The following is a 12,554-nucleotide window of genomic DNA, read 5'->3' as shown; positions in this document are numbered from 1 at the left end:
TACCTATGAAAATGATCATTTATTCTTGCCTCATGAACATTTAACCTATACGAATCGATTTACTGTACAAAAATGTTAAAGGATACTATTCACTAGATTTAATTTCTAAGATTCTATAAATATAAAATATTACATTAATTTGCAATTTAATGCACAGTCATTTAACTAGCACAAGGAACACCATTTGGTTGTAGGTATTATATTCACACATACATATGAATGTGGATCTCCTCGATCATGATCCCATGCCAGATACCTCAATTTGTGAAGGATGACCGTAAGTGGGTCCATAACAAAACCGATGGTCGGGATCACGATAACGATTCTCATGTTTAACTGAATGTGAATTAGTGCGACATTTAACAACGCACAATTCATATTGATCTTCGACTTGAGTATAAACCATAGCCTGACGGCCCTTGATAACATCCAGTGCTAGCTCAAGTATGGAACGTTTTTCTGGATGAAGGCAACACGATACACAATATTCATAGAAGCCACAACAATATGTGGTGGGATCACACGATTCACATGTGTAGTATTTGGTCGACGGACGTTTGACATCACAACAACCATTTGCAAAGACATGATCAGCATTGCAAACAAAACCTCGTTCATCTGTGATAAGGTCTCGACCCTGTACGGTATTACGACACTTAATGTCTGTGGGATTTGTTATATTTTCTTCAGGGATTAGATGTTCTTCAATAGTGCGCCAAATTAATGGTTTTGTTCGTTCCATTTCAAAATCATCCGATTCGAAGAATTGTTGTTTGGAGGTCTAGAATTGCAAACCATTGAAATAAATATATCATAAAATATTGGTATTTACAAACCATGTTATGTATTTTTGTGATTATATAGACAAAAAATAATACGACTAATATAATATGGGGCAATCTTCTCTTAAGCAGGCGGGTTAATCCCGCTGGCCACATTCTTCCTGCTGGCTATTAATAATGAGTTGCTGCATATAGGTAGCCATTTAAACAATACTAATTTTCCTTGAATTCCAGTTGGGTTCTAAAAGTTTTATTTTATATTTTATAATTGATACAAATACGCAATGTTTATGTCTGTCATTTCCCTCTTTTAAGAAATGAAAACATTGAGCAGCTGTGTCTTTGCAGGTGGTTCATAGTTGCTTTTTTGAGTACTTAATACAGTACCTTTTTAAGGGGTAAGAACCAAAGCAATACCAACATTTTTAGAATATTTTTTCTTTTCTGAAAGAAGTGCTTTATGCATTTTGTCTGTACAGTATGTGTATTTTTCAAACTAAAAAATTTTTATCATTTCAGCAAGCAGAAAATTCAAAGCAGCAAACATGACAATCGCAGCACTCTCGTTTGTCGGAATTGCTAAAAATTTTTCGAAGAATTCGAAGCCTTTTCGCACTTTTGCTTGTTTTTTTTTAGAAAAGGGTCTAAAGAATGAATTTCCTAGCAAAATGAAAAAAGTGCGCATTTTTAAGAAATGCAACACCATTATAATACCCACCATAATATCTAAATTTCATCGAAAAAGCGTCGTCACTATAGATTTATATGGGTGTATATATATAATTATGGAATTTTTGCATTATTATTAGAAAACATAAATTGACGTCGTGTATCGAATTTCAATGGGATCGGATGAGATTTGAAAATGCTACGAAAGTAAAATCTGGGCATCGTTTTATATGGAGGCCATATATAATTGTGGACCTATATGGACCAATGTTTGCAAGGTTGTTAGAGGACATATACTAACATCACGTACCGAATTTCAACCGGATTGGATGAAATTTGCTTCTCCAAGAGGCTTCGAAGTTCAAATTTTGTGATCGGTACCTAAAAGTGGTCCCATATGGTCCATTTGCAGTACCATCCGAACTACATTAATAACAGCTACATGTATAAAGAGAAATTTCAACTGGCGGAGGGACAGACACAGCTAGATCGACTCAGAATTTTACCACAACCCATATACTTTATGGGGTCTGATCAAAGATTATCTGAATTAACAAGATGTCTATATGCTTCCTCTTTTTTCCAATAGGCTCATGAGTTTAGGTCCATACATGTATGAGAGAATTGGAAAAAATGGGTACGATGTTACGAATCTAAAAAAGAAAAGAAAATGAAGAATTTTCTATTTGGTTAATAGGCCTGTTTCTGCACTCTTTTCATTCAACATATATGCCAAAAGAAATTACTTCAAGTGTTTGTTTTTATTTTGTTGTGTCTTTATTGGCAACGTTTCTTTACAAATTGCATTGCCAACAAGACATAATGCCTAATATGGTTTATTTATAATTATATGATGATAAAAATGGCAATTATAACAGCTAAACTGGAACTTAATACCCACGTTAAGATGTAAATCATTAAGAGATGTCTATTATGTTCCCTGGTGTTCTTTCTGCGTTAAGTTGTCTACAGTTTTTCTGAGAAAATAAGAATATTTACTTTACGGGTTTTATTTTGGAAAAACGCCCGTAGAGCGACCAATTGAAAATGTTTCCCTCTTTTAACTTCTTTATTTGTCAATTGTTGTTTTTTATCTCTTTTTTTCGTGTTTTTTGTCTAAAGGTGGGTATTAAGTTCGAGTTTAGCCGCTAAAATCGTCATTTTTTCACGATTACTTTTCTTTAATAATCCATTTTAAGGAATACAAACTGTGTGAAAATTTGCTTTGGGCTATTCCCCATCAAGTTATAATGAAATCTTAAACAAAAATGTATAATTTTATGCCTTTTTTTACTGATTAAGTTTTCACTGTAGTAAAAAAATTACGATGTTAGCGGCTAAACTGGAACTTAATACCCACCTTAAACGAAAAATTTTAGAGTCACAAATTATTATACATTATTGGTCCCCCGAACATAGCTATTTACACACATAATTGCTACGAATACAATTTTTAAGAGGAATTGGAGAAAATGTTGCAAAGAAACCTGCCAACAAGCAAAATAGATAACGAACATGTGCGAACCTAAAGTCGTGCACTTTTATCTAATCAAGAACAAGAGACAGTTTGGACATCTTGTTATAATTACAAAGGATTTGGGTCTGATACTAATATTACCATGTGCTACAAACAGAATGATAAAGTTGGTATAACGCCATCCCATGTTAAACGATATAAAAATGACAAATACCACATGGAATTCATAAATACATTTTAGTTAAAATATGAAATTTTCACCTTGGAAGATTTCTGCAGTAATCTGTTTTGAAGAGATTGCGGGCATAATTTCCCAACAGAAATTGAAGCTTATTCGCACTTTTGTCTGTTTTTTTTTTAGAAACGGACATAAAAAGTAAATTTTCCGGACAAAATGCAAAAACGCATTTTTTGCAAGAAAACACCATTAAAATCCCCACTATGTGGAAAACATTCGTATACGATATCTAAATCTAATCGAAAAAGCATCGTCACTATCCCATGTACCCTCCACCAAAGATTGCGTAGAAAGTTATAATACAAAAAAATCCACATTCGAATTACTTGGGTTGTTGGTGACGTGTGTCATGTGTGTTGCAAATGGTCCAAACTTCAGACCCGCTGCTATCAACTACTGATAGGTAGGATTTGAGGCGGCTACACTTGCCTGATCTTAAATCCCTGCCAACATTTTTTGAATTTGACGGCGCTTCTGAGAATCCCCACGACGTCGAAAATGATCGTATACGACATCCAAAACTCGTCGGAAAAGCGCCGTCACTATTGAGAAGCTGTACCACGCCAAGTTACTACAAAAAGGACTACATGAGTGCAATTATTAGGTACCTTTTTTAATAAATTTAGAACGACGCCAATAAGAGGCCCTTCAAACAATCAGAAAAAATGCATTTTAAGATAGTTGTAAAAGAATCATTGTGGTGAAGTAGAACACAATTGTTTAGATGTTTATTAATTTTATTAAACATTTATAAATTTTTATAAATATAACATTTATACCACTATCACAACACATAACAAAATTTTTTCATTAATAATAGAATAATGTTGATTTAAAAGTGGCAAGTTACATGTTGCTGCGTCTATCAGCCAGAGTTTTTATTCTCGATCGAGGCAGCGTGTCTGTAAAATATCTGAAAAATAATCACTTTATTCCATTTGGAAAGTAAAAAATTGTTCACCAATATACCTTTTACAATTTTGAGCGAAATAACTATGTTTTCAGCACTTCAATAACGATTTTATTTAAATAAATTATAAGAAGCTAATTGCGCTTGGTATTTCATAAAATATAAAATGGCTCTTGCAACAATAGGGAGCACCGTGGTGCAATGGTTAGCATGCCCGTCTTGCACAAGGTCGTGGGTTCGATTCCTGCTTCGACCGAACACCAAAAAGTTTTTCAGCGGTGGATTATCCCACCTCAGTAATGCTAGTGACATTTCTGAGGGAATGTCTCTAAGTGGTTTCACTGTAATGTGGAACGCTGTTCGGACTCGGCTATAAAAAGGAGGTCCCTTGTCATAGAGCTTAACATGGAATCGGGCGGCACTCAGTGATAAGAGAGAAAGAAGTTCACCAATGTGATATCACAATGGACTGAATAGTCTAAGTGAGCCTGATACATCGGGCTGCCACCTAGCCTAACCTAACCTAACAATATTAATGGCAAAATACTTTCATGTACATTTCATACTTTTTCATACGCTTCCCTCATCACAGTTGGTGATTGTTGTAGTTTCACTTACGAGTCTGTGGTAGCGATGAGGATGAAATGGAACTTTGAAATGGTGGCAGGGGTTGGTCCAAAGCTACTGGTCTGCAGCGGGACATATGGTTCCTCCGGTGCTATAAGAGCCGGACGAGCACCGAGAACAGGATTAACCTTGCAGCTACTCACCGCTTTAGCTATGGTTACGTTAGGTTAGGTTAAAAACTTCTTCTAAATTTTACTGAAACAACATGATTTCTTCCTGTTTCCTTGTTTTGCTTCTTTTGTTCACTGCTGATACGGATTGTTCTATAATGTAATATTTTAGCCTACTTAATCGAATTTTTACCTTTTTTATCTTTCTTATTCATAAAAATTATTTAAATTATTTAATTTCAATTATTAAAAAAAAACACAAATCTATTGTAATTTTTTTGTGCCAATATATTTATTATTAATCTATTTACCTTTTAATTGTATGTAATTAAATTATTCATAAAATTTTTATATCATATTTATGAGTAGTTCTATTGTAATTTAGTTTGCATCGGCCTTACGGCTTCAAATTACAAAAACTGAGCAAATTAATAAATAAATAATTTTTTTCTCAGTGTAACCATATACTACGTAATTTCATAATTTTATTCTGCTGTTTAGTGTAAGTCAATCACAAAACAGTTATGGGTTTGTGTCTATGATTTTAAGCCAACCGTTATTGTGATTTGATTATTTCGATTGCTTCCATTTACCGCTAGGTGCATTGGTTGTTATTGTGAATGGATGTTATGATAATATATTTCAAATTTTATGATAATATATTAAATATAAAGAAACAAAAACAAAGACTTCTTTTGAAAATAACAGTTTCATAAAATATTCCGTAAAATCAATACTCGGATGATTGTAAGACAGTTACATGGAGGCGGTTTCTTGGAACCGAGCTGTTGAAGGGGCCCAATTCTTCGGTCAGTAGTGCAGAATCTCACATATAATTATTGTGGATGGTAAAGGGGTGAGGAGTTCCGCACGCCTTACACACAAAGGGTCTTGGGTTCAATCCGAGTTTCGACCGAATACCAAAAAGTTTTTTTTTATCTGTAGTCTATCCCAGCGTTGCCACAATGAATTTTTATTTTGGACCAACATTTTTCCACGATTTGTACCACGGGACCATTTTTTAAATTAAATCATTTCAAAGTTAAACATTTTCCAAAATTCTACGTCGATAGCAAATTTTGTCAAATTTTTATTTATATTCAAAATTTGTATTTCTATAGAAAATTTTGTCAAAATTTTATTTCTGTAGAAAATTTTTTCAAAATTGTATTTGTTTAGAAAATTATATTTCTATATAAAATTTTTTCAAAATTTTATTTCTATAGAGAATTTTGTCTAAATTATATTTCTATGGAAAATATTGTCAAAATTTTATTTCTATAGAAAATTTTGTTAAAATTTTATTTCTATAGAAAATTTGTGAATATTTGATTTCTATAGAAAATATTGTTAAAATTTTATTTCTATAGAAAATGTTGTTAAAATTTTATTTCTATAGAAAATTTGTGAAAATTTTATTTCTATAGAAAATTTTGTCCCATTTTTATTTCTATAGAAAATTTCTCAATCTTCGCAAAATTTTATTTCTATATAAAATTTTTACAAAATTTTCACACAATTTTGTATCTATACAAAATACTTTCAAAGTTTATTGCTGTACAAAATGTTGGTAAAATTTTACAGAAAATTTTGTCAAAATTTTATTTCTATAGAGTTTTTTCAAAATTTTATTTGTTTAGAAAATTTTATTTCTATAGAAATTGTTGTCAAAATTTTATTTCTATAGAAATTTTTGTCAAAATTTTACTTCTATAGAAATTTTTGTCAAAATTTTATTTCTATAGAAAATTTTGTCAAAATTTTATTTCTATAGAAAATTTTGTCAAAATTTTATTTCTATAGAAAATTTTGTCAAAATTTTATTTCTATAGAAATTTTTGTCAAAATTTTATTTCTATAGAAAATTTTGTCAAAATTTTATTTCTATAGAAAATATCGTCGAAATTTTATTTGTATAGAAAATTTTGTTAAAATTTTATTTCTATAGACAATTTGTGAAAATTTTATTTCTATACAAAATATAGAAAATATTGTCAACATTTTATTTCTATAGAAAATTTTGTTAAAATTTTATTTCTATAGAAAATTTGTGAAAATTTTATTTCTATAGAAAATTTTGTCCCATTTTTATTTCTATAGAAAATTTCTCAAACTTCGCAAAATTTTATTTTTATATAAAAGTTTTACAAAATTTTTACACAATTTTGTATCTATAATTCATTTAAAGTTTATTTCTGTACAAAATTTTGGTAAAATCTTATTTCTATAGAAAATATTGTTAAAATTTTATTTCTATTGAAAATTTTGTCAAAATTTTATTTCTATAGAAAATTTTGTCAAAATTTTATTTCTATTGAAAATATTGTCAAAATTTTATTTCTATAGAAAATTTTGTTAAAATTTGTGAACATTTTATTTCTATAGAAAATTTCTCAAACTTCGCACACTTTTATTTCTGTATAAAATTTTTACAAAATTTTCGCACTATTTTGTATCTATACAAAATTCTTTTAAAGTTTATTTCTGTAGAAAATTTTGTCAACATTTTATTTCTATAGAAAATTTTGTCAACATTTTATTTCTATAGAAAATTTTATCAAAATTTTTATTTTTTTTTTATTTCTCTAAAAAATTTTGTAAAAATTATCGATTTGACGAAAATGGACGAAAATCAACCAAATTCCATTTGGTCCGACCATCGGACCAAATTTAATTATTAATAATTTTTTGGACCAATTTTGGTCCGATCGGACCAAAATGGAAACCCTGCTCTAACCCCTCAGTAATTCAGGCGATATTTCTAAGCGCGAAACGCTTAAAAGCGAAGTTCATCACTTGTGGTGTGACAATGGACTGAATAGTCTAAGTGAGTCTAACCTAACCTATCTTGATTATCTTAACTGTATACAAAGATATTTTTCTAAATGCTAACACTCAATATGGACTCCAGCCATCGAAATATTATAGGAGTGTCGTTGCCCAGCAAAAAAAAAAAACTTCAGCAATAAGAGTTTAGTTGCGTTTTTTGGTATACAATAAAGTAGGCAGTGCATCTACACTGCATGAATCGGTGGCAATAACGTAAACGAGTAATCAAACTAGTTTATGATCATTCGTTTACGTTATTGCAACCAATTCATGCAGTATACATTCATGAAAGGTAGTGCTGTTTTCCTTCATGTCAACAATGCTATACTCATGATTATATATCACTTCTTTGCAATATTTCTATTATAATGAGCAATTATATCTGCGCTATGTAGAAGCTGCTTTAATTCGGGACATCGCCCACAGAAATTTTGTAAGCAGTTGGTACTGCCTCTCTCCCTTACAATCCTGCTGAAATAGTGCTCCATTTTTTGCTGGGTGGGACATAAAATCTGTCGTTCAGTTAAGCCGTTCATTTCGATGACATCGCAAACACGTGATTTATGTGAGCGGTTGTAAATGGGTGTATCCGCGAATTTTTCATATTAAACAAAGTAACAACAAGAATATACAGCACTAAGTTCGGTCGGGCCGAATTTTAAATACCCACCACCATGAACCAAATATTAGGGCTTCCTTTGAAATTTCAGGAGGGCTTGAGGACTTAAGGACACTTCCAGAAGATAAATTTAAAGATTTCACCTATGAGTACTATATCAGATTCTGGATTTATAAGAACCATTTTTGTTTGAGTTTTAGAGGAATCATTAACATCTCTTGTAAGTGTGCAAGAAAATTATAAAATAACGTCTTGATTTGAAATCTTAAATCTGTAGAAGTAAAATCTTGAAATTTTACATTGAGTTTCAAGCAATTTGCTTGGTTCTGAGGGTTTCAAAGCTTCTCTAAGTGGTTTCACTGCAATGTGGAACGCCGTTCGGACTCGGCTATAAAAAGGAGGTCCCATGTCATTGAGCTTCACATGGAATCGGGCAGCACTCAGTGATAAGAGAGAAGTTCACCAATGTGGTATCACAATGGACTGAATAGTCTAAGTGAGCCTGATACATCGGGCTGCCACCTAACCTAACCTAACCATAAGCCCAAGAAGTAAAATCGGGAGATCGGTCTATATGGGGGCTATACCAAAATATGGACCGATACTCACAATTTTTGGCACACGTATTTGTGGCCCTACAATACCTCTAGATTTCCAATTTCAGATAAATTGAATAAAAACTGCGGTTTCTATAAGCCCAAGAAGTAAAATCGGGAGATCGGTCTATATGGGGGCTATACCAAAACATTTAACGATACTCACCATTTTTGGCACACCTCTTTATGGTCATAAAATACCTCTAGATTTCAAATTCAATTCAGGCAAATTGGATAAAAACTACGATTTCTATAAGCCCAAGACCCCAAATCGGGAGGTGGGTTTATATGAGGACTATATCAAAACCGAGACCGATATAGCCCATCTTCGAACTTGACCTGCCTGCAGACAAGAAACGAGTTTGTGCAAAATTTCAGCACGATTGCTTCATTATTGAAGACTGTAGCGACAACAGACAGACAGACGGACATCGTTATATCGTCTTAGAATTTCTCCCTGATCAAGAATATATATACTTTATATAGTCGGAAATCGATATTTCGATGTGTTACAAACGGAATGACAAACTTATTATACCCCCGTCACCATTATATGGTGGTGGGTATAAAAAAATAATTTAATTTATGGTCATATAAAAGCAAAGCCAAATTTAATTTAATTAAATTAAAACTGGTGGTGAAACTAAAAACTACTACTACTACATAATAGTAAATTAGAAAAGGGTGTATTTTAATTAAATATAACAAAAGTCAAGTATTTTTTAATTATTGGCAAAATAATAAAAATGCAAAACAAAAACCAAATGGCACCCCCTCATGTATAAATAGAGCCAATATCCAATCATTTAGTAAATCTGTTGCTATTATCAACTGAAATCCAATTTTATTTGATTGTCTTCGATGTGGTTTTGTTATTGGTCATCGTCAACGCCATCACCAGACATTCGGTTTTTTTTTTGGTATCGTTCGACCTCAGATGGTACAATGGGTTATTCAATAGTAAAATGGAAAAAGGTTTGATAATAAATAAAATAAAATTCTTAAATAGGGTTGTATATTTTTTTTAAGTAGAGTTATGGTAAATATTGTATAAAAATTTTATCAAACCATTTTATTTTCATTTTTCAAAAAAAAAAAAACAATTTGATTAAATTACCTCATATTTCCTTATTGAAAGGGAGCCACCGTGGTGAAATGGTTAGCATGCCCGCCTTCCATACACAAGGTCGTGGGTTCGATTCTTTCTTCGACCGAACACCAAAAAGTTTTTCAGCGGTGGATTATCCCACCTCAGTAATGCTGGTGACATTTCTGAGGGTTTCAAAGCTTCTCTAAGTGGTTTCACCGCTATAAAAAGGAGGTCCCTTGTCATTGAGTTTAACATGGAATCGGGCAGCACTCAGTGATAAGAGAGAAGTTCACCATTGTGGTATCACTATGGACTGAATAGTCTAAGTGAGCCTGATACATCGGGCTGCCACCTAACCTAACCCTTATTGAAAAATTTTCATTGAAAGCTTAATAAGGTCTGTTAATTTTTTTGATTGAGATTTTTGTCATTGTGATCAACAAATATGTTTGCTTGCATTAGATGAAATAAATTAAACAATTATTTTTCGGTCTGTATAATAAATTCTATGAAAGTAAATTAAAGATGACATTTTTTAGAAATTTACACAGAAAAAAAGTGTCTCGTAAATTTAAGAAGATTTTTACAATAATTTATTACAAGAAATTTCCAGAATTTTAGTTCATTTTTCGTATCTTCAACGAAAATTAACTACTCGAAAGGAAATTTTACAAATTCTAAGTAGCAATCGTTTAGTTCATGGCCTACAAAATACGATGGAAATTTCCTTAAAAAATTTCTTAACTGGTAGTTAAAAATTCGTTTGTCATGCTATAAAACTACTTGTGAAAAGTAAAATATTTTCTAAATAATAAGTGCAATTTACAATAAGATTTTTTTTTTTTTTGTATGAGAAAATATTTTTTTACGAAAAACGAACTTGAAAGTGGATAGCAATTTCTTACTGACAATTCCTATAGTTAATAATTGTTGGTAAAAAATTACCCAATGAAATATTTTTAGTTCACATGTAATTAAATTTATAAACATTTTCGTCAAAAATGGTAGATAACATTTCATGAAAATTTTGCAAATTTTAAGTTAAACGTTTCATCGTTCATAAACTGGTGTGCCTTTACGAATATTATTCTCAGCGTAAATTGTCAGCAGATGCGATGAACTAATGCATAGTACAGAGATCTTTATCGGCATAGTGGAATGTGATTAATGTAAAGATGATGTTACTTGAGTTTTGTTGTGTATACATGAGCGTGGGGTTGTTTTTATTTTGGTTCATTTAGTGGTTTGTGTGTGTGTTTGTTATTCTTGGATGGTTTATTGGCTGGATGAGGTGTTGTTTTCAATAAAGGCACATGTGTTTTTGTTGTTGTAGGAATGTTTTGGCTTTGCTTGGTTTTGTTTGGCATGCTTCAGTTGTATAGTTGGCGTTGGCGTGGGCTGTTGCATCTTTTAATATGCAACAAGGGAATATAAAGGCATGGAATATTTTGGAATTTTGAGACATATATTGGTGTTTGTTTATTAAACCTTTTAAATGAAAGTTATTAATATTTTATCGGTAGTTTCGAGAAAAGTTATTAAGAATATTTAGTAAAATATGTTGAAATTGAAAGTGTATTGAAATTTTTATTATTCAATGTAAAAAATTAATATTCAATTCCAGATGAATTTGGAAAATTTTTGTTATATCTCAGCGTATAGTTTAGCCATAAATTGGTAAGTATTGTTTTTTTTTAATATGGCTTTCTTTTAAAAATAATATTTTTATGTATATTATTATTTGTTAATTATTTTTTTTGGAAACCAGTTTAATGTTTTTCTTTGTTGTAAAAGCAATATTTAATTTCAGAGCAACTCCAGATGGGTTCGAAAATAGAGAATTGGTAAGTTTTCTTTTAAAATTTGGCTTTCTTTCAACTAGAATATTTACGTTTTTATGAACTTTTTATCATCAAAATTATAGGTTTTTAATACCTTATTTTAGTATTTCTTTAATCAATTTTTGTAATATTTTAATGTAAAAAAACAAATATTTAATTTCAGAATAACCCCTTAAAAATTTGAAAAAAATGTTGGTACTCCTTTGCTTGTAATTTAATAGTGAATTGGTAAGGATTCTTTAACTTTCTTTTAACCAGAATATTTGTTTTTTTATGCATAATATTATTTTTTTTATTCGATTTTTTGGAAACTTATTTAATAATTTTATTTAATGTAAAAAATAAATATTTAATTTCAGAATAGCCCAAATAAATTTGGACAAATTTTTATATTTCCCCTCAGCGTACAATTTAATAGAGAATTGGTAAGTTTTATATTAAAACTCTGGCTTTCTTTCAACTAGAATATTTATTTTATTATATCCTTCACATCGATAACAACACAGTTTTATGAGTTTATATAGAATACTTCATTATTTCTCTAATTGTTTCAGGTACCAATTTTATGAGTTTTCCAAAGAAAAGTTGAATTCCTTACACCATTCGATAAAATGCCCCCAAATATGGTAAGTTACAAGCTAAAATGAAGAATTAAAATTATATTTCATTACATGGTGTTAATTTTTAACAATTTTCATTATTGTTTCCATTTTTTTCCAGCAAGATATGTGAAAAAATTACCTACGATGAATAAAAAAGGATAAGT

The 12,554-nt window shown here is 30.6% G+C and overlaps 1 protein-coding gene across 1 annotated transcript; it reads right to left on the bottom strand.

Annotated features, from left to right (window-relative positions):
* LOC142230451 (SREBP regulating gene protein) lies at nt 1-1,084 on the bottom strand. Its single transcript, XM_075301089.1, has 2 exons — nt 837-1,084; nt 1-781 (listed from the first exon to the last, which is right to left on the bottom strand). The coding sequence occupies exons 1-2, from the start codon at nt 936-938 to the stop codon at nt 236-238; spliced, it is 648 nt and encodes a 215-aa protein (XP_075157204.1). The 5' UTR covers nt 939-1,084; the 3' UTR covers nt 1-235.
* Nucleotides 1,085-12,554: the final 11,470 nt, after the last annotated feature.

Source organism: Haematobia irritans, chromosome 3 (assembly GCF_050003625.1).
Source record: "Haematobia irritans isolate KBUSLIRL chromosome 3, ASM5000362v1, whole genome shotgun sequence".
Lineage (NCBI taxonomy): Eukaryota > Metazoa > Arthropoda > Insecta > Diptera > Muscidae > Haematobia > Haematobia irritans.
Note: the sequence above shows the minus strand (reverse complement) of the source record. Positions and strands in the feature narration are given on the sequence as shown.